General features: G+C 38.6%; 1 protein-coding gene across 4 annotated transcripts in view; it reads left to right on the top strand.

Moving 5' to 3' along the window:
* The window catches only part of MIPEP (mitochondrial intermediate peptidase), a 159,322-nt gene that overhangs the window by 73,355 nt on the left and 61,983 nt on the right, over nt 1-23,984 (top strand). For 3 of the 4 annotated variants that reach the window (XM_054446835.2, XM_063650613.1, XM_063650615.1), the window contains 2 exons: nt 6,301-6,375; nt 10,127-10,246. In XM_054446835.2, the coding sequence (XP_054302810.1) occupies nt 6,301-6,375; nt 10,127-10,246 (195 nt within the window). Of the gene's footprint in view, nt 1-6,300; nt 6,376-10,126; nt 10,247-17,336; nt 17,485-23,984 lie in introns of those variants that run through there. The other variant, XM_063650614.1, reaches the window with a different exon arrangement.

Below are 23,984 nucleotides of genomic sequence, written 5' to 3'. Positions count from 1 at the left end.
TAAAATAATATACCTGGATACATTGTTGTCAAATAATATACCTGGATACATTGTTGTCAAACTGCTGGAAACCAAAGATAAAGAGAAAACCTTAAAGGCAACCAGGGCAGAAAAGACACATTACAAACAGAAGTAATAATTACAGTAGACTTTTCATTCAAAACTATGCAATTCTGAACTATCTAGACTTATAGCATGAGATACATTTGATCATCAGAAGAGAGAGATTTTCTGATTAGTACCAGTATTTTATAAATATGAGCTGGAACCTGCAGATGAAAAACTGACTCATTGTTTGATAACTAGTTCTACTTAAGGCGGAGAAAATATTTTCAAAAAGTGAGTTAATGACCAAGTTTTGTGGCAGATATTGAAATATTGAAGATACTAATAGATTAATAGCACATTACTTTATTTCATTGTGGGGTTTTTTTGTAAACCTTAAATTAATTACCAGGTTAGAGAAGGCATCCTCTTCTAAAACCAGGTAATTTGAGGAGGCATACATTTTGGGTTAAAGATAATTGGCTATTTTATAAATGAAAAAAAATAAAACATAGGCCTGGCACAGTGGCTCACGCCTGTAATCCCAGCAGTTTGGGAAGCCCAGGCAGGTGGATCTCCTGAGGTCAGGAGTTCGAGACCAGCCCAGCCAACATGGCAAAACCCCATCTCCACTATACAAAAATTAGTCAGGCATGGTGGTGCCTGCTTGTAATCCCAGCTACTTGGGAAGCCGAGGTGGGAGGAGTCCCTTGAACCTGGGAGGCAGAAGTTGCAGTGAGCCAAGATTGCACCACTACACTCCAGCCTGGGCTACAGAGCAAGACTCTGTCTCAAAAAAAAAAAAAAAAAATCAGGAAACTATGAAAGTACATTCCTTATTTAGAACTTGATTGTTAGGTGCTACAGAGAGAAAATTGTTTGGCTATAATTCCTATCTTCTAAGAACTTATAAATCTGAAACAGACCACATTTGCAGAGTATGTAGATAACACAGTAAAATGTAAATAAAGTTTGTCAAAGTCAGTGATTATTGTATTATATAGTGCAGCAGTAGTAGTAAAGAATACCAGCTACCATTTATTCAGTATCTATGTTAAACCTGACGTGTTAACATTTTAAAACACATTATCTTGCTTGATTCTCATCCTATGAAAAGATAATATCAACATTTTGCAGATGAGGAAAATGTGGCTTCACAAATTTCAGTAAGTTGCCCAACATCCATGCCACTCAGCTGGTAAGTAGCACAGTTGGGATTCAAACTCAGTTTTATCTGATGCTCTTTCCTGTGCTACAGTAATGCGCAATCATGGGAGTTTGAAATGCAGGCAGGTTTTGGTGTTAAGGCAGGCCATGCTCTCAGTTCTACTGTAATGGGTTAAGTTCATGGAACGAATGGTATTTCTTGATTAATTGGATATTGTGAAGCAGCCATTTCGGTGGTCAGGAGTTAGGATGCTAGAAACAGCCTGAAAGGCCCAAAAGAGCTCTCCAGTCCCGACGTTTCTTGCACAGTTTTTCTTTACCATAATTAGCTAATATAAACATTCTTGATTTATAGCATTCTTAATATGCTGGTAGGATTCTTTTTAATTTTTGATAAGTATGGGGCCGGGCGCGGTGCCTCACGCCTGTAATCCCAGCACTTTGGGAGGCCGAGGCGGACGGATCACAAGGTCAGGAGATCGAGACCATCCTGGCTAACACAGTGAAACCCTGTCTCTACTAAAAATACAAAAAATTAGCCGGGCGTGGTGGCGGTTGCCTGTAGTCCCAGCTACTCAGGAAGCCGAGGCAGGAGAATGGTGTGAACCCAGGAGGTGGAGCTTGCAGTGAGCCGAGATCGCGCCACTGCACTCCAGCCTGAGCGACAGAGCGAGACGCTGTCTCAAAAAAAAAAAAAAAAAAGTTTTTTTTTTTTACTAAGTATGGTAGTGTCCATATCCTCAGAAGAATTGAGAAATTATATGTCAGTGTGAGATAGGAGATTTACAGATCAGTGGAAGGGAGTATTTTCTGCCTTGGAAATTATGGAAATTGAAATAGTATCTGCTAAAACATGCAGCTGATAATATAGTGAAAGTTATTTCTAATGCCTCAGACTTTGGTAAATTTTCAAATTCAATATAATGAACATAATTATAATATTATTCAAGGCTTAGGTGTTTTAAATGCGTTTTCATTTATACATAGCTGCTCATTACCTATCAGCTTAGATATGTTAATTCTGTTTCTTTAATGTAGCAAATGTGAGAGTCTTGTGTTTAGGAGACAATAATATTAAACACCTATGCTGCTGTGTAGACTTAATTGCTTTTGGAATTACAGCAAAATTGAATTACAGTCAACCTTCTGTATCTGTGGGTTCCACATCTGTCGATTCAACCAACAGCAGATTGAAATTATTTGGGGGCTGGACACGGTGGCTCATGCCTGTAGTCTTAGCTCCTCAAGATCTTGGCTGAGGTGGGAGGATCTTTGAGCCCAGGAGTTCGAGGATGCAGTGAATTATGATTGTGCCACTGCACTCCAGCCTGGGCAATACAGTGAGACCCTATTTATGAGAGAGATAGGTATATTTTATATATATTTTTTTATAGATATACATAAATATATATTTATATGTGTATCTATTTGGGGAAGAAAAATGGATGGTTGTGTCGGTACTGAACATGTACAGACTTTTTTTCTTGTCATTATTTTCTAAAACGTACACTATAACAACTATTCACACGCTAGAGGTAATTTCAAATATATAGGAGGATGTGCATAGGTTATATGCAAATACCGTATCATTTCACAGCAGGGACTTGCGCATCTACAGATCTTGGTATCCTTAGGAGGTCCTGGAACCAGTTCCCCCATGTATACCAGGGAACACTGTAATTCAGTATTGGTTATCATGGCCATGATTGGCAAAGCAATATTTACAGAAGAAAATCTTGACCAGAAAACATTTTTAAATTTCAGTTTTAATTTTGAAACGTTGTTTATTTTTAAAAAATAACTTTACATATAACTTTAAAAGCAAATCAGTTTGTATGGTATTTATTTTTTCAAATTTGTTGTTATTTTTTAAAAAGCAAGTATTTTCTAAGAGAATAAGCATATAACTTCATCTCAATTAATACATTTGTTAATTCCAGTTGACTAACAATCAAACTAGTTTTTTTAAAAAGAACATTTACTTTTCTATGTACAGCACATACAATATGTGTATCTTTTATTTGTGATTTGATGAATTAATGATTCTGTCCTCTGAACTATTCTACTAGGATTAGGATTATACTTATTCTCTACTTACGTGTTTCTTTACAAGTGAATGTTTTTTGTATTACAATATATAGTACACACTGAATATATAATTGGAGTACTTAACTTTTTATTTTGAAATAGTTATAAATTCACAGAAAGTTGCAAAAACAAAAATGCAGACAGGTCCTATGTCCCCATCACTCAGTTTTCTCCAGTGGTAGCATTTTTTGTTTTTTTCTAAATACGTATTTTCTTTTTTTAGAGGCAGTGTCTGGTTTGCTGGTAGGGAAGAAAGCCTAATGGCAGTGAGCGAGGGAGGGGGAGAGTGAGGCACGACCAACTGCCCATCCTGTCATGGTCTGGAACTCAGTTTCCAAGGTTTCTCTGGGGTCCCTTTGGCCAACAGGGGGTCTGTTCAGTCAGTTAGGAGCTCAGAATTTTTTTTTTATTTCTCAGGGTGGAGATGGGACCCGGCGTGGCTCAGCTTCCTGGCTTCTCCGATGGGGACCTCCTTTCCTGTCTTCTGCTGGCTTCCACCTTCTGCCAACAGCCCTGTTCTTTCCTGCCCTTTGCATGTGCTGTGTCTTCTGCCTGAAATGCTTCTTTCCCCTTCCCATCCATCCTTCTCTTGTCTAGTTAACACCTGTTCATTTTGCAAATCTCACTCCTACATCCATCAAGCCTTTCAAGGTCACAGCTCACATCCCGTCCCCTACAGGCCTTTTCTTCCCTGCACGCATTACAGTTAGTAACCGTGGAATTGGTGCTTACGTGGAGAATGCTAGCTGAGAAGTTTTGGGGGCAGACACCGGCTGTTGCCCACTGTTTGTGCCCCTTGTGCCTAATGCAGTGCTTGCTTACATGGTCTTCATATGTGTTAGTTAAATGAGAAAATATTGTCACAGCTCAATGGGTTCTTCTTGCCCACTGCCCAGAAAAGCTAATGCGCCGAGAACAGCAAATGTTGCAACAAACAGTTTAATCATAGCAGGGCCAGCTAAGTGGAAAACAGAAGGCGTTTCTCAAATCCACCTCCCTGAGAACTTGGAGGCTAGAGTTTTTAAAGATACGTTGTCAGGCAGGGGCCTAGGGAACTGAAACAGTTGGTAAGCTGTGGATGAAATCATAGGAGTGTCTAAACTGCACAGCTGAGTCTGTTCCTGGTTGGGGGGTGGATCTCAGGACCAGGTAGCATCTCTTGGTTTGTCGAAATGCTAAATCTGAAAAATATCTCAAAGACCAGTTCTTTAGGTTCCACAATAGTGATGTTATTTACAGGAGTAGCTGGGGAAGTTACAAGTCTTATAGCCTCTGGCTATGTGACTCTGGTAGTGAGCAACTTATAGAAAAGCAAACTTAGCAGTGGCAGGTGATTGTTTAAGTGTATCTATTGTTTAGCAAAGTCCAGGCCCCTACCATAATTCCAATCCAGCCTTAGGAATGTGGCTTCAGTCCCCAAACAAGCAGGAAGGTCAGGTTTTCTAGCCTCAAAGTTTAACTATAAACCAAATTTTTCTTATAGTTATCTTGGCCTCTGCACTAGAATAAGCTAAAGACAAATGTAGCCTGAGAGGTTAGAAGCAGGATGGAGTCAGTCATGTTAGACTTCTCTTCTTATTACTTACAATTCTGCAAAGATGGTTGCAGTGTCATTCTTCCACATATACTTTTTTTGTAAAAATTATTAAAACTTGGTGAAGCATGAAAAATCTTTTAAATGTAGCATGAATCCTGTCAACAACATAAAATATGATATAAAGTAAGGTTTAAAGAAACGTGAACATTTTGGCGCAATGTATTGGCAGATATGACTTAAATAAATCTTGACTGTTAAAAATCCTGTTTGAGGAAATATTTCTTTCATACAAGACGAGTGCCCCTGGTATCAGAAAGCCCCAGGCCTGCGACCTGTACCAGAATTCACACTATGTAGCTTCCTCCCATCTGTGTCTTAGCTCTTTAAAAATATTGTCTTTTCTGCCTAGTTTACTTCTCTTGCTGCCAAATGGAAAGAGAAAAGGCTGTAGGTTTGCCATCTGAGCAGTCAGCAGATTCTATGTCTTTCACTTAAGAAGCCATTTCCTAGCAGTTCTTCTATTAGTTCATTCCTTCACAAATCTTTCCTGAGTGTCTGCCGGCTCCAGGCACTGTTCTAGGCCCTGGGAGTAGACTCCTACAAAGCAGTGGCTAGTTTCCGCTTGCAGCAGACAGCCCACATTCTCATTCACAGGTGGTTAATTTATACGACCATACCACTGAGTAACTTGCTATTGGTCTTTATATAATGTGTTTCTCTTTAGAGGGGCTTTTAGCTTCATTAGGTTGTAAATCGGTATCTTTCTTTAATAAACATCGGTATTAATTATTTTAAACTAGAGTAAGATTGAGGAAAGTTCTTGTTCAACTACATTATTAATTTATTTCTAAGAGGATCTGTATGTTATAGGGTTAGGCCTAATTCATCTCAAAAAGAAAGCCTTAAATCACATAGGGACATTAAACTAAGTGTCCAAGCTCTACAGTTCTTTCAGATTGGAAAAGAAAATAATCTGCAATTCATTATTATGACTATTTGTTAGGATGTCAGTTTAGCTTTAACACTGGCTGACACCATGAGTTACCATTTATTTCTTGACATTTTCATCTTTTAGTCCTATTGTCAGTGATTATATGCACTTAAAAGTCAAGAGAGTATTTGAAAAGGTGCTCACTGATAGCAAAGGAACAGAAAAAGTATTCCCTTTGAGGTTTTAAATAGATTTTTAAAGATCGGCGCCAGTGTCTTAGTTCCACATAATCCTGTATTTTCATGTACAAACCCTTATTTGACAATTACCACTTTTTGAAATTAAACAGAATGTATTTATTCATGTTGTCTTGCCAACTAAAATATTTAAAGTTATTATGTTTAAACTATAATGAAATTCTATTACTCATTTTACATTTGATGTTATTTTTAAATTTCCTGACTTATAATATACATAGTGCAGTGACTTATTACGCAGTTTACTCACATATATATTCTTTTGTTTTATCAAGCCACTGCCAAAAAATATGGTGTCTCGTCTTTGTGAATCTAAAAAGGTTTGTGCTGCAGCTGATATGCAACTTCAGGTATGTATGTCCCTTTGTTCTGAAGCTTTCTGGAGTCATTATCCCAAATAAATATATAACTTTAAATTCTTGCCAATGATACCTATTTATTATAATAATTATGCTTCTAAAACATCTTTCATCTGAGTTCAAAGAACTTGACCAAAATTGACTCATTTAGTCCTCACACTGCCCTTATGAAGTAGGCGTTGAATAAAATTATTTCCTGGCCAGGCACAGTGGCTCACACCTGTAATCCCAGCACTTTGGGAGGCTGAGGTGGGCGGATCACGAGGTCAGGAGTTCGAGACCAGCCTAACCAACACGGTGAAACCCCGTCTCTACTAAAAATACAAAAATTAGCCGGGCGTGGTGGTGCGTGCTTATAATCCCAGGTACTCAGGAGGCTGAGGCAGGAGAATCGCTTGAACCCGGGAGGTGGAGGTTGAAGTGAGCCGAGATCTTGCCACTGACTCCAGCCTGGGCAACAGAGCGAGACTCTGTCTCAAAAAAAAAAAAATACTATTTCCCATTTTCAGTTGGGAAAAAATGAAAGCTTAGAAAATTTACATGACTTCTTCTAAATCACACATTTTACCAGCTAAATTAAGGCTCAAACTTAATTATATATATATATGTTTATTCATTTTGTATCTTTTTAAAATTTTTGTGTTTTTAGGTTTGAAGTTTAGATAGTAATTGCTCTTAGTTTTAGATAATATTCAAAACCAACTTCCCAGGTTTCGAGATGAAGACCAGAAAACTTTCATGAACCATCTGGATGCCAGTTCTGCATGACACCAGATGCGTAGATGTCTGTAATGACTGAGATTGTTTATGGAATTCTCACTCCTCTTCAGATCTTGAGAGTTATGTAAACACCTTAAACACCCATCTTTCATCTTAAGCAGTATTCACTTTATGATGATTCAGTTACCTGTTTAACAAAGTAATCACTATTTAATTGCTTTATAGTTTTGTAAAATTCAGTCCCTAGAAGGTAATAAATGTGCTCTGTTTTTCTGTACCTTGAAATATGAAATACATGTTTCAGTGAAGGAAATCTATTATATAGACAAAACCATGAATCTATATTTGCTTTACCTTACTCAGTATCTATTCATATCAATATAATTTTTAAAGGATTTCTGAGTTATTTTTAAAAATTAACATTACTTGGCGAAAGTCTTGATTTGCTGGTGTCTTTAGTAGAAGGCCTGGCTTTTAAAAGTCTGTTTTGTGGCTTTCTTCTTGAAAAATTGTTCTGATAATTTTCTTCTAAAATGGAAAACCAACCTTTCCCTCCTCCACCCTCCAAAAACAATAGCCCCCTAGAGACAGAGAGAGACAAAGTCCTGGTAGAGGAGCTGCCTGGGTTCAGCTTTTATATTACACTTGGACAGTGGAGACAAACACGGGTGGAAAGGAAGTGAATTGTTTCAACTTTCTATGGGGACATAAACAGTGTTTTTAAGGCCGGGCGCGGTGGCTCACACCTATAATCCCAGCACGTTGGGAGGCCGAGGCGGGCGGATCACGAAGTCAGGAGTCCAGACCATCCTGGCTAACACGGTGAAACCCCATCTCTACTAAAAATACAAAAAAATTAGCCAGGCGTGGTGGCGGGCGCCTGTGGTCCCAGCTACTCGGGAGGCTGAGGCAGGAGAATGGCGTGAACCCGGGAGGCAGAGCTTGCAGTGAGCCGAGATCGCGCCACTGCACTCCAGCCTGCGCTACAGGGCGAGACTCCGTCTCAAAAACAAACAAAAAAAAAACAAAAACAAAAAAACAGTGTTTTTAAAACTGTACATTTTTTTAAATTATTGTTTTAAAAATAGGCTCTTTATTTTTCTGTGACTTAGTAAGTTTCTTGGCCCCAGGAATGCATGACTCCTTGGATAGGCAGATAGGCTCATGTCTTTGAAATTGTTTAGTTTATCAGCAAATAAGCATAAAAAGAATGCACATTTAATTTATTTTGCTCTGTTTTCATATTTAATTTATTTTGCTCTGTTATAATTCAAAAAAGTTACCCCATGTTTATATCATTTTGTAAAAGGCATAATTGAAGAAACGAAACTCTTGAATTCTGATTTATTTATATATTGGGGCAAAATAACACCTCAGTTGAGGTTAGAATGTAAGAGTTTCAGTTCCTGATAGTTTACTCTGTTAGAATATAGGTAAGACATTGAGTAATTTTGGCCTCTCTGATTATCTTTATGCATTGTTACTCATTATAAAATGTAGAATTGAAAGAGCTATATTTAGCTATATGTTTAGATTACCAGTTAGAAGAAAGCAATATTTATATTTAGGAAATGTCTGTATTTTTCTAGGGAAGGTTTAAACTTAACTTTATAATTTAGAACCATGATTCTATGTCTAGATGCAGCCAGAAGCTAGAGGTCATTTAAATTTTTTCTTTTAACCAAACTAATCCTCACTTCTTTCAAGTCAACAGCTGCACATTCTCTACAAATCCCATTTCTGAATCACAAAGATACGTATCAGAAGCATAGTTGCATGTCAAAATTTGTCCTTTAAAATAAAGCATTTTCTACTTGCCTGCATGAAGTCAAATGTTCAAGTCAGTGTTCAAAAACAATATTTGAGTCAGATGTTGCAGTGAAAAAATGCTTTATGTTTATTTTAGATTTCTTTGCAAAATTTAGTTTTCAGTACTTCGTAAACAGCAGATTTCATGTCCAAACTTTCTTTAATGCTTTCTTCTCCCACTGTGTTTCAGTGGCCTATATCCTCTACTCAGAGGAGAGTGCTCTTTTTCCCTTGGTCATCTAGTTGAGCCCTCCCTATATAGCAGCTGCTTCCTTTGTACTTCCTGACACCAGGTGTGGGAGTCTAGTTCCAGCCTCTCCAACAGCTGCACCAGAATTCTTCGATACATCTGTACTCACGAGACGCTGCATTGCTATTTCTTTCTCTACCCCCACTACACCTATTTAATTTTCTTTCTACCTTTCATCACAAAACTAGAATTCTTACCGTTTCATTTCTCTCATTTAAGATATATCAGGATTCCAGGAGGAAACCAAACAAAATTTGTTAGATCCAGCAGGTCTAAAGTTGTAACTGGTTTTGTATATTTCTGTCTATATATATATATATATATATATATATATATATATATTTTTTTTTTTTTCGAGATGGAGTCTCTCTCTGTCTCCCAGGCTGGAGTGCAGTGGAGCGATCTCGGCTCACTGCGAGCTCCGCCTCCCGGGTTCACGCCATTCTCCTGCCTCAGCCTCACGAGTAGCTGGGACTAGAGGTGCCCACCACCACGCCTGGCTAATTTTTTTGTATTTTTAATAGAAACGGGATTTCACTGTGTTAGCCAGGATGGTCTTGATCTCCTGACCTCGTGATCCTCCCGCCTCAGCCTCCCAAAGTGCTGGGATTACAGGTGTGAGCCACTGCGCCCGGCCTTCTGTCTACATATATTTTGGCAAAATTCCAGTTTTGTGTCACATATTTAGTTTGCCACCATTGTACATAAAGAGTATCTTATGGGTATGATTCAAAGTTCTTTAATATTCTTATTTATGAAAAGGTTGAGAGCATTCCTTTTCATCTTTAGCATGGTCTTAAATGTGGTATGAAATACATTTCAAACCATATAAGTTTATTTTTGTGACTGTTTTCAACTGTGATTGGTAACTGTTGTTCTGGTGCACTTATAGCATCTTTGGTCTACCACATCTTGATGTGAGGATGGATGACCAAAACTAAGTAGATGTTTTTATCTATCCAGGTCTTTTATGCCACTCTGGATCAAATCTACCATGGGAAGCATCCCCTGAGGAATTCAACCACAGACATTCTCAAGGAAACACAAGAGAAATTCTATGGCCTACCATACGTTCCAGATACTGTGAGTCCAGCATTTGGCTTCTGTTTTGTGTATTGAGTGGTTCTGCTATTACTTCTGTAGCTTGTGATTATCTTCCCCTTTGGAGAACTTGAAATCCCTACATTTATGTTGAGGCTTCACATGGCTCAAATGCTGGAAATTGCCTGGTTTGTTTAATATTTCCAACTACCCATTTATATGTTCTTATTTTCCTCCCTCTAGCAGTGTTTTTGTACCTTTCTGGAAATGTGGGGGTTAGAAAGGCCGTTGGAGTTGGTCTATATTCTTCTTTTTAGTTATTTTTCTACAATGTGAAAAATAGTGATGTAAGATGAATGTGATTACCAATCCTGAATCATTTTTATTGCAAAGAGAATTAACATGTATTGAGTATCTTACATTGTACCAGGAATTATAATAGATGCTTTACGTATCTTATCTTATTGAGTACCATGTCAGGAGAGAGAGCAGGAGCAATGTTACCATTTATTGGATTCTAGGCGCCAGACTCTATCTAATTCCTTTGGGAAAAGATCTCTAATTTAGCTCTCAAAATAACCTTATAAGTTAAATTATATCCTTGTATTTGGGGCTCATTTGGAGGCACATGCACATTATATGTCCTGTCTGAGATCATCTAGGTAGTTAAGTGATTGTATTGGGGTTCAAAACAAACAGGCTTTTTTCATCACTCAAAGGCTCCTGTAAGGAGCAGTTGAGCACCATGACTCCTAGTGCAATTAACAGTGTGATTCTTGGTGCAGTTAGCAATGTGACTGACTTAACGTTACCCAGGCCTTTCTCAGGTGCAGGTGATAGAAACGCGGTTCACATGGTCTTAAACAGAAAAGGGAATTTATTGAGTCTTATAACTGAAAAGTGCAGGGGTATAGGGGTGTTTCAAGTAAGTTGGATTTAGGTCTCCCACAATATCGTTAGAAATGTTTCTCTCTCCGCTTCTCAGCTCTGTGTTTTTCTGGGTTCCTTTCATTCTCTGGCAATCTCCCCAGACCGAATGGTTTGGTAACTACCGGTAGGTTGAGGTTTGTGTCCTTCTAGCCTAGTTGGTCTAACAGAAGGAGAGGTAACTTGAAAGTGTTTTGTAAACTATAAAAAGCAGAATAAATGTCAAGTGGTTTTATTTGCTCTAAGATTGAATAGCAGAATATGTTGTGCTAAGAGATTAAGTTAATCAATAAACTACAATTGTCCACTAAATCTTCAGGTCCTAATGCTCAGATATGCATGGGAAAAGATCATATTTACCAGACAAATGAAGCAACAGGATATTTTATCTTCATAATACCTCTTGTCATTAGTTTTCAATTGGCTTAGAACCTTAATTATCTGCTACAGGTATATGTCAGTCATACTAACTAACTCTTTTTAATCTTACACGTAATTTACTGTTCTAATACTTTCTACTGCCAGGCTCTTGATTATCTGTGTTAGTGAAAATTTACAGTGATAAGAATAATCTAACTATTTATTCATGGAATAAATAATAACAATTGTCTAGATTTTACTAGCATTTTCCAGTTCACAGAGCATTGCCTGATTCACCTGCTTTTGGGCTTGTATGTTTTTGTTCTCATCTTATATTCTTCTTTCTGGATATGAGTTAAACTTCATGACCAGTAAGTAGTAAAGTCCTAGGAAGACTAACATTAGGAGAACTGGGATGCTTGCCAAAGCTGCAAAACTTCAGTTTGACTGAGTTGCTTGCCTTCTGCCCTTTTTTGTCGTAGGTCTTGTAACAAAGTAATTATGTCTCTTTTTGAAAGAAAACTCAACTTTCTTACCATCCAGATTTCTTCTCTGTAATCATTTAACATACAAAGATGAAGTATTAGTGGCAACCAAATTCTGAATCAACAATCCATAAATCACTTTTAATTTGAAAGGAAGAGTGATGCTAAGTCCATATGCCTTGTCCTAATTCCTTTTGAGAAAATAGAAAGATGTCTGTCTTTACTGGGATTAGCTCCACAATTCACGTTCAGTAGCCATCGCTCACTCTTTGTATAAATTGTTTTAAGAGGTCTTTAAAAGAAGCATAGCTATGTTTAGAGAAAAAAAGACATTATTTTAAGGCTTGCCTTTAAAAAAAAGTGTCTGAGAGTTTGTTTAGATTTGTACAAATAGCCTACTCTTCCTACTTAGAAACTTCTGCATTTCTTCATTTGTTTGTCAATTCATTCATCAAGCCTATAACATTCCCGAAATCAAGTTGGTGGACTTGACCACTCAGGATTCAAATAAACCTGTAGGAATTAAGACAGTCTAACACTGGTGTAGGGATGCGCAGATAGCAGTGGAACAGGAGCAAGAGCCCAACGGCAGACTCAGCAAATTAATAGACTCTCGAATATAGGTTGAGTGACACTGTGTAGATTATTGGGTGAAGAAGGAACAATTTTTTAAAATGGTGTTGTAGTGATTGATCATCTATATGGAAAAAAAATGCACCTCTGTATCACACTGCACACAAAAAATAGAGTTAAAGACTGGATGTGAAAAGTAACGCTTTAAATTTTAGAAGATAATACAAAAGAATTTTTTTTTTGATAGTGTTTTTGTTGTTGTTGTTGTTGTTGTTGTTGTTTTGAGATGGAGTCTTGCTTTGACTCCTAGTCTGGAGTGCAGTGGCACAATATTGGCTCATTGCAACCTCTGCCTCCTGGGTTCAAGCAATTCTCCTTCCTCAGCCTCCTGAGTAGCTGGGATTACAGGTGTGCGCCACCATACCTGGTTAATTTTTGTATTTTTAGTAGAGACTGGGTTTCACCATGTTGGCCAGGCTGGTCTCGAACTCCTGACCTCAGATAATCCACCTGCCTCGGCCTCCCAAGGCTTAGGATTACAGGCATGAACCACCACGCCTGGCCATGATAGTGTTTTTTATACCCACTCTGAGTATCTTATATTTTATACAGATGCTTCTCAACTTACGATGCGGTCAAGTCCCAATAACCCATTGCAAGTTGAAACTATCGTAAGTCAAAAATACATTTAATACCCCTACACTGCTGAATGTCATAGCTTAGCCTAGCCTACCTTAAATGTGCTCAGAATGCTTATGTTAGCCTACAGTTGGGCAAACTCATCTAACACAAAGTCTATTTCATAATAAAGTGTTGAATATCTCATGTAATTTATTGAATACTGCACTGAAAGTGAAAAACAAAATGGCTGTCAGGCACCTGAAGTACAGTTTCTACTGAATGCATATTGTTTTCACACCACTGTGGAGTTGAAAAATCTTAAAGTTAAAAATGTTAAGTAAGTTGGGGATCTTCTAGATACAATGGAAAAGCCATTAAATATAAAGCAAACGACTGACAAATTCAATGATATTTAAAGTTAAATACCACATAGCATAAAACTTACTTCCCCCCACCCCCGCTTTAGATGGAGTCTCGCTCTATTGCCCAGGCTGGAGTGCAGTGGTGCAGTCTCGGCTCACTGCAACCTTTGCCTCATGGGTTCAAGCAATTCTCTCACCTCAGCCTCCTGAGTAGCTGGTATTACAGGCACCTGCCACCATGCCTGGCTAATTTTTTAGCAGAGACAGGGTTTCACCATGTTGGCCAGGCTGGTCTTGAACTCCTGACCTCAAGTGATCTGCCCGCTTCCGCCTCCCAAAGTGCTAGGATTACAGGTGTGAGCCACCATGCCCAGCCATTGGAAAAGGATATATTTTTAAATTACTTTGAATGAGCAAAAGACATGGATATGCAAAAAATGACATAAAATAACAAATATTAATCAGGGAATGCACATTATAAAACCACATTACAATACTCCTAAAATATTTTACTATCACTGGTTTGGCAAAAAATAAAACAATTGACAGTATCAGATGTTGGCAAGGATGTGGAGTCACAGGAACTCTTATACACTGCAGGTAGGAGAGCAAATTGGTATAACCACTTTGCAGAACAGATCTGTGAAATCTGAATATGGACTACCCTATGACCCAGCAATTCAATTCCTAATATAACCTAGAAAAAAAAATGTTGTACTTTCTCTACCAGGTATACTTTTCTGTACCAGGCATGAAAAAATAGGAGGGTTTATAACAGCACTTGTTGTAAGTAGTTAAAAAAAAGGTGAGGGGGAGGATTCTGGGAAGAACTCAAGTGATTGTCATCAGAGAAATGGGTAAACAATTTGTTCATACAGCTGGAATACTGTTCAGCTATGGAAATTGAGGGCCCCAGTTGATGAGCCTAACAAGCATAAGGTAAAGTGAAATAAATGAATACCAGATGAATCAAACTAGTACATTTATATAAAGTTCAGAGTGATGCAAAACTAAGCAGTACATTGTCAGATAAATACATATGTGATTAGACTATAAAGAAAAGTGAGGGAATTATAAGCACAGAATTCATAGGAGTGGATTCACAGGAGTCTTAGAAATATTTTCTTAAACTGATTAGTGGGTACATGGTTGATGACTTTCTCATTCTTTCTACTAATAGTAGACATATAGTCTTGGTAGATAGAAGACACTTCCAAGGATGAAAAGGTGATCTGGGCTACAAGGTATGGAGTATGCCAAGAATGGACCTTGGCAAAGCTGCTGGTGGCTCAAACTAGGACAGTGACTGTGGGGAGTGGAAGATTGAAACAGACCTGAGAACAGTGCAGAAGGCACAATCAGTGCAGCGGGGGTGACTGGATATATGGATTGGGATGATGAGCAAGATCCACGGGAATGGGACGACTGCAAGGCTTTCAACTTCCATATCGGATAGAAGATGACTTTGTAGCGCCTTCCCATGCGGGCCAAAGAGTGACAGTGTTCCCCCTGTAAACTTGTCTCCAAAAATTGTTTTTCTGAAATGAATCCTTTTATTCCCCCAAATTAAACAATGAGAAAAGGAAAATATAAGCAATGAAGAGTATTTATAATGCTATGGAGTTGATACAAATGTAGGTACATAATCTGGTACAAACTTTTAGACAGTGATTTTGCATGTGTCTATATTAGCAATTCTTTAAGTGCATTAATAACTCATCTTGGGAATAAAGTGTCGCATTAGTTATCTTTGAGCAATACTGGTTTAAACAACATTGAGCTGGCTTCTCTACTGAGGAACCACTTGGAGTCTGTGATATGCTAACAAACATTTTGAGTCTCTATCCTCAAATGTATTAACCCTGGAAGTCTTCATGGATAATTTCTAGGCACTAGCTTTATGTAAGTCATACTTTGGAAAATTGCATTTACATGACTGTAACTATTTAATAGGGGCAGCTCCACAGATATTCCATATTAAATAATGATGCTTTCTTTACAAGTCAGTAAATAGCCTTCTAGTGTCGGCAATTTATTGATATTTGTGTGCATGCTGAGTCACTCTGTATAAAATATAGGCTAATTTGTACTTACTTTCTATTCCATCTAACAGTAGTTTGATGCTGGAAATCCAAAAGTTTCTACTCATTTGTGAATAAAGGGCAATAGTACAACATATACCAACAGGCTCACCTTCTGCTGTTACCACTTCTCTTCCATTTAGAGAACAGTGTTGTGTTGTTGTGTTTTTTATATTCATGACTGTCTCTTCTCAGAATATTTTTCCTAAGTGATTGTGTATCTCTCCTATTTTTAATTCAGGAAATAGAAAATGTGATATTTGTATTTTTGTAGCATCCTAGGTTTATAATTTTACATTTTCACCCTCGTCTCTGACACAGTTGAGATACAGTCGTGTCCAGAAAGCTCTGGGATGAAACTTCTAGCCTTTGATCCTCTGACTCTGTTCTAATGTGTATTTCTCAAGTACAAAACATGAACAGCTGACTCTAGGTTTTGAAGATCTGTTAAGCAGTTGTATTTTAGTGTTTTGACCTAATTTGGTAGGCTTGTGGGTTTGGGTGGTGAAGCTGTGTCTCCAGCACAGCTGTTCTCAGAGTGACAGTGTTCTCTGAATAAATCTTGCCACCAGTGAGACTCCTTTTTGCCCTTTAGCGACCTCAAATTGAAAACAGAATAAGAAAGTTCTGAGCACTCTAAGTATTTACATGAAAATATAATAATACGTCTAAGAAAATTGTCTTTCTTTACAACTCACAATTTAAAATTCACTATCTTGATGGCATAAAAGTTGTTCAAAGCTAGAATGAAAAAGTTATTTTAGGAAAGCAGTTACTGGGACTGAAGATATGTTGATATTTGGTCCTTCTTGTTAGAACAAACACCAACAAAGAATATGAAAAGAAGACATGTTTCTTGTGAATAGGATTCACTCCAAGTTTAGGGTTTTATTTTTGCATCCAGCAACAAACTGGCATATTATAGTGACACTGTGTTAGCATTAGTTAAAAATTATCCTAGGCCGGGCGCAGTGGCTTATGCCTGTAATCCCAGCACTTTGGGAGGCCAAGGCGGGCAGATCACGAGGTCAGGAGATTGAGACCATCCTGGCTAACACGGTGAAATCCTGTCTCTACTAAAAATACAAAAAATTAGCTGGGCGTGGTGGCGGGCGCGTGTAGTCCCAGCTACTTGGGAGGCTAAGGCAGAAGAATGGCGTGAACCTGGGAGGCGGAGCTTGCAGTGAGCCCACATCGCACCACTGCACTCCAGCCTGGGCGACAGAGCGAGACTCTGTCCCAAAAAAAAAAAAAAATTACTCTAATTTGCCTGGGTGTGGTGGCTCATGCCTGTAATCCTAGCACTTTGGGAGGCCGAGGTGGTCAGATTGCCTGAGCTTAGGAGTTCGAAACCAGCCCAGGTAACATGGTGAAACCCTGTCTCTACTAAAATACAAAAAAAAAAAATTAGCTGGGCGTGGTGGCACATGCCTGTAGTCTCAGCTACTGGGGAGGCTGAGGCAGGAGAATCATTTGAACCTGGGAGGTGGCAGTTGCAGTGAGCCGAAATCACACCACTGCACTCCAGCTTGGGCGACAGAGCAAGACTCTGTCTCAAAAAAAAAAAAAAAAAAACACCGAAAAATATTATTCTAATTTACCCGAGAGAGGGGATGAGGGATGTATTATATGTATTAATCCATTCTCACATTGCTACAAATAAATACCTGAGACTGGGTAATTTATAAGGAAAAGAGGTTTAATTGGCTCATGGTTTTTGCAGGCTGTACAGGAAGCATAGCACTGGCATCTGCTCAGCTTCTGGGAAGGCCTCAGGAAGTTTACAATCATGGCAGAAGGCAAAGGGGGAGAGTGGTGTCTCACATGATGGCAGCAGGAGCAAGAGAGAGAGAGGGTAGGTGCCACATACTTTTAAACAACCAGATCTTACAACAGCACCAACGGGGTCACTGCACCAACTATTGTGTCAACAGCACCAACGGGGATAGTGTTAAACCATGAGAATCCACCCCAGTGATCCAATCCCCTCCTACCAGGCCCTACCTCCAATGTTGCGGATTACAATTTGACATGAGATTTGGGCCAAGACACATATCTAGAGTATGTCAGGGGATTTATATAATCTATACACATTGGTTACCTGTCCATCTTTTTGAGTAGGTGTGTGCTGCAGACTTATTGGGGACATAATCAGATATACCTGATTTGCTGCAGTATACTCAAGGTGTATTAGTTGAGAAAGGTTGCTGCTACTGGAGACTGGTTTCTATTCAGACTAATTTCTATTAAGTCTAATTATGTAGAAGTGATATATATTTCATATTAAGTATAATTTTCTATCTGTAGCAAACTGTTTTTAGAAAAAAACTGCCAAAAATTGTGCTGAATTTATTCAGACACTCCAAAGAGCAAACACACTTTTGTTTTTTAGCATAAAGAAAACTATTTCAAATCCCAATTAAAATAGTTGTACAATAATTTGCTTTTTGTATTTATATTGTGATAACTACAAATTTTTAATAATTGATATAATGTATATTTATGTGTTATCTTTTTATTAAGTGCCTACTACGTGCTACCACATGGTCTAAGCAATGGATATAACAGTAAATAAAGTAGACCAGAATCCTTGCTCTCATGGAGCCTGTATTCGAAATAGCCTTTTAGATGTGTATTTGCTAACCAATTCATCATTATATCTGGCTGTCCTGTCAAACATCTCATTATTAAGCAAAATAGTTCTCAAGCCTATCAAATTGCTTTGAGTTGTGAGCAGAGAGACTGAGCATAAAAGATGAAAAGATTGAGACATTCTGATGCATATACAACTAATACTGAGGCTATACTGGGATCCTCATTTCTAATTTCCAGAGGGAGGCTTCTTCCCTGAAACATTCATGAGAAAAAGGTGCCTTTTGTGTTTTTGTAGGGCTCTTGCATTCTTCCTCACCTTTGATGATGTGGCAACCTACACCTATTTGTTGTGCATCAGCAAGCTTTCCTGGAGGCTAAAGAAACAAGATGACCAGGCAGAATAGAGGAGTGCTTTAGGGGTTCATGGCAGCCAGCAGACAGACCTGGGTGTTTGGTGCTTGCTGGTTTGGGAGGTGGTGATAAAAGAGAAGGAGTGGGAATGACACCCACTGCTTTAATAAAATGAGCCATCTGTCGGGGTGGGGATGACATTCAGAAACAGAGTACAGGAGGGGTGGTAGCTGCTTCATGCAGTGAGGAGTGCATGGGTGATGAGTTTCATTTGATGTGACTGTAGAATATCCAAGTGGAGATGAACAGTGTTGGGCCAGTGGGTCCACAGCCCAGGAGACAGAGCAAGGTGGAAGCTCTGTAGATTTGGGAGTCATTAGTCTAGTGAAGGTACTAACTGTGGGAATGGGCAGCAGGGAACAGGGAGAGTTTGCTGCATAGGATGAGGGGAAATAGAGGAGATTACCCAGAGGTGTGTCCGTCAAAGGGCACAGACTGGGCCAGCCAGTGTGATTGGCATGATGTTCTCATTGGAACAAACTTTTCTCAAGTACCAGCAAAACCCAAAATTTTAAACATCATTTTCTTTTCAGTTTCTACGGCTACAATCACAACAGTATAATGCTCTGCTCCTTTCTATTATTTTAGGGTTACATTGGCTGTATAGTGGCTTGAAACATCACTTATAGAACATTTGTTTTGGATGTGTGTTCTGAGTTCCAAGTAACGGAATAATGAATGAACTTTTAGCATATAACTTATGTGTAATTTGAGGGCTTCCCATGTTAAAATTGCTTGATTTCTAGAGTAGATTCTTAAGCTGACACTGCTGTTACCATGATTATGTATGCAAAGGAAAGTAACCACTGTACCAGCTTGGAGATGGAGTGCAGCTAGTGGCGAACCCTGTTGTTTACATAGTGTGCTCATCCGGATTAACTTTCAAACACGCCTCTTAACCATGTGGAAAGATGAGAATAGAGAGATGAAATCAATATAATGGAAGAGTGCAGAGAGATTTTGAGAGTGCTGTTACATTTACTATATGGAGTTTTTTTTTTTAATAGTCTCAAAAAGAAGAAAAATTTAAAACCTACCATGAGAAAATGGCATTGTTATGCACAATTTTGGTGTTAATGCTTTAATATATTATTACTACTAGAGTTTCTTTTCTTTTCTGTTCTCTCATTCCCTTGATAGTCAATTTTTGTTTGGTTGGTTTTTTTTTGAGACAGAGTCTCGCTCTGTTGCCCAAGCTGGAGTGCAGTGGAGTGATCCCAGCTTACTGCAACCTCCACCTCCCGGGTTCAAGCAATTCTCATGCCTCAGCCTCCCCAGTAGCTGGGATTACAGGCATGCACCACCACCCTGATAATTTTTGTGTTTTTGGTAGAGATGTGGTTTCGCCATATTGGCCAGGCTGGTCTTGAACTCCTGGCCTCAAGTTATCCGCCCACCTTGGCCTCCCGAAGTGCTGGAATTACAGGCGTGACCCACTGCATCCTGCCGATAGTCAATTTTTAAGAGCTTCTTTGTTCGATATATAGAGCATACACATATATACATATACACACACACACATATAATATATGAAGATAGGTGACATTTAAATACTCAAGCATATTAACAATTGTGTGTGTATATATATGACAGGGTCTTGCTCCATCACTTAGGCTGGAGTGCATTGGCACGATTATGGCTCATTGCAGCCTTAACCTCAAGGCTCAAGTGACCCTCCTGTCTCGGCTTCCCGGGTAGCTAAGACTACAGGCACTCATCACCACACCCCACTCCCAGCTTTTTTTTTTTTTTTTTGGTAGAGATGAGGTTTCACTATGTTTCGCAGGCTAGATTTAAACTCCTGGCCTCAAGTTGTCCTCCTACCTCAGCTTCTCAAATGTTTTTATGTTTTTAATTTTAACTGTATATCTTAAAGCTGTTCATGGGTGACTTTACAATTTTATTTCAGTTGTTAATATAAAAGTGTAGCACCACGTATTGACCTCATGTAGCATCAAGTATATAATGATTTTACTTTAAAAGCTTTAATTTTAGAATAGTTGATAAGACATGAAGATAAGAAAATAATTATCCATTAAGTAATTTCTGTCATCTAGATTAAAATGTCCATCAGATTGTTCCCATTAGTTATTTTTAAACTAAGGTAATAACCGTGATCATATGGGGAGTCCTTATATAGAAATCTTAGGGTTGCTTTGGACCTTGGCTATTTTTATCCCACACTTGTTCAGATGTTGGTTGAAAGAATGGCATAAGTGTCTGTTTTTAAATGTATAAACAAATATATTGTCTATTAAACAATAGGACTGGAGCCCCAGGCGGGTTAAATATTTACTGCTGTCTCTCCAGAGTATTCAATTTAAACTATTTGGTAAACATGCTTATTCCTCCTATTCTTTGTTTTTTTCTTCACCCTGGGGAAGAAGTTTCCTCCTATTCTTGTGCCCCAGCTCTCCCGCAAATGGAAAGTCTCTTCCATGAGGTGAAGTTAGTGCCTGGGCTGAGCTAGCTTGGAATATTTGATGTTGCTAAGCAAACATTAGGTTAAAGAAAACAATATTTATTTTTGTTTTTATCTTAAATACGAAGAAAGACCATATGGTGCATATCTAGAAACACCTAAGTGGTTAATTGCATGTTAAATTTCTTTCCTCTTTGCCTGCATAAACAACTGAAAAAATATTTACTTTCTGTGTCATGCTAGATTTATTTATGACTTTGTAACTAAAACACAGAAGTGTTATAAATTGAAACTTTAATCTCATGATTGACTCATTTTCTAAAAATTTATATGGTTTCAGTTTGTGGGACAGCTGCAACTCTAGATTTCAGTGATTTAAAACATGAGGAAATTATGACTACCCAGTTGTTTTTTTAATATAGTCCTTTGAGCCAAATCACCAACTTTCATTTTTGTCTTGGTTTTCATGAATAATGCTGCCCTTTTTTTCTTCTCGGCCTGCAATTTGACAAGCTGGATATAAGGAACTAAAAATCCAGGCTATTAGTAGAAGTTATTCCTTTACCAGGTAAACTTTTGTATCTTAAATGATGCACATGTGTCTTTTAGATTTAGGCTGTTTCTATTTCAGGAAGCCTTTTCTCTGGTGATTTTCTGAGGTAAATCCCGTTCTTATTCACAAGGAATGAGAGCTGGACACAGGGACCATTGTGATGCCTCTTTACCTTTATGCCTTATCACCAACAGGGAGTCAAGGCAGCGTTAGCAATATGAGGAAGGCTCCAGTTGAGTGTTGTTAATTTTTAATTTTAATTGTATGTTGAGTAAGTAATACATATGCATGATTAAAAATTCACAGAGTATCAAAAGCTTTACAATACAGTCTCCCTCCTTCTCAGGTCCCTTTCTCTGGAGGCAGCCTGGGGTACTGTATCTCACACTGATTTGAAGACGAATTACCTCAGTTCAACGTAAATTTAAAGACATAAAATCTGCAGTTCTCAGTCACTTCCTTCTCTTAATATTCTTCTTGCCTTTTCTCATGGATAGAGCAGCTCTAGACTGGACTCACAGTCTTCCCCTAATGAGTGTCCTAGGAAGTATCTGCTATACAACTCTCAAATCCACACAGCATTAGTGAGGTCTTTTCTAAATACAGATTTGAGTATGACGTCTCTTCCCTTAAAACCCTCAATGGCTTCCATTGCTCTTAAGCTAAAGGTCAGAGTCCTTTGCCCACTTGCAAGTTCCTGCGTGGTCTGGTCACCCAGGCTTCCTCCAGCAGGACACACCCTGCTTCCTTTGGCACTGGAGTCTTGGCACTTGTTTCTGCTGCCTGGAGTACTCTCTTTCTGCTCCCTTTGCCTTCTGCTTGAACCATCATTTCTCCAGACCTGGCCAGCCTCTGTTACACAGTCTCCCAGGGCTGGGGTCCTTCCCTTAAGATGGGTCATCCCAGTTTATAATGTATTGATGCCATTTGATTCATTTCTATCTTCCCAACTGGAGTGAACCTCAAAGAAGAGCATGGCTCATTTCTGATTTGTTTATTGTTTTCCCAGGGCCCTGAACAGTTAGTTACTTATCATAGTATGTACCCAATAAATATTTATTGAGAAATGTTTTTACATTTTTATTGAGATATAATGTACATAAAGTGCACAAATCTTAATTTATAGCTCCATGAACTTCTGGAAATATGTTTGCCTGTGGAACCACCACGCAGATCAAAATATATACATCTGCAGTTATCCAGAAGGCTCTTGCGACCCCCTTTCAAGTTAACCACTAGTTTTGCCTGTTTTGAACTTCATGTAGGTGGCATCATGCAGAAATCCTCTTTTGTGTCTAATGACTTTTATACAACATGTTTGTGAGATCCACTGTCTTGTTGCATGTTTTAGTAATCTGTTCCTTTTCATTGCTTTGTGGTATTTTCTTTTCCAGTATGCCACAACTTATTTATCTATTCCACTATTGATGGACATTTGAGTTATTTCCAGTTTGGGGCTTTTATGAATAAAGTTCCTATGAATACTCCTGTATGTGGTTTTTGGTGGACATAAACATTCATTTTTGCTGACTGAAATGGGGAACACTTTTGTTTTATTTTGCTATTGCCAGTTTTTCAAAGTGATCATCATGAGTTACATTCCAACCAGCAATATTTAGATATTTGCTTCATCCTCTCCAGTTATAATTAAAGGGATGTTATCAATCCTTTTTACTTCAGCCATTCTGGAGCATGGAGAATGATCTCACTGTGGTTTTAATTTGCACTTGTCTCATGACACCCACTCATACTGGGTGCTTCTTCATATGTTTAGAGGCCACTTGAATGTCCTCTTTGTGTAAGTTTTCTCTAATCTGGATGAAATAGGAGGGTTTCAAACAGAGGACTGACAGATGGAATGTGGGATGTAAGAGAAAGAAGTGAGTTGAAAATTACTGCAAGGGTTTTGATCTGAGCGCCCAAAGGATGGCATTGCCATTAAGATGGAGAAGATGGCCAGACATCCTGGCTCACACCTGTAATCCTAGCACTTTGGGAGGCCAAGATGAGAGGATCGCTTGAGCCCAGGCATTCAAGACCAGCCTGGGCAACATAGACTAAAAAATTATCTGGGCATGGTGGCATGCACCTGTAGTCCCAGCTACTTGGGAAGCTGAGGTGGGAGGATCACTTGAGTCCAGGAAGTCAAGGCTTCAAGGCAATGAGCTGTGATTGCACCAGTGCATTCTAGCCTGGGCAAGACCCTGCCTCAAAAAATAAAGATGGGGAAGACTATGAAGACTATGGGAAATGTAGGTCTTAAGGGAGAGCAGAAGATCAGGAAATACTAAGTTTAAGACGTCTACTAAACAAACCAGAAAAGATGTCACATAGGCAGTTGGTACAAGTTCAGAGGGCTGGTCTGTGCTGGTGATACCCATTTGGAGTCA

The sequence above is a fragment of the Pongo pygmaeus genome, chromosome 14, assembly GCF_028885625.2.
Source record: "Pongo pygmaeus isolate AG05252 chromosome 14, NHGRI_mPonPyg2-v2.0_pri, whole genome shotgun sequence".
NCBI lineage: Eukaryota > Metazoa > Chordata > Mammalia > Primates > Hominidae > Pongo > Pongo pygmaeus.
Note: the sequence above shows the minus strand (reverse complement) of the source record. Positions and strands in the feature narration are given on the sequence as shown.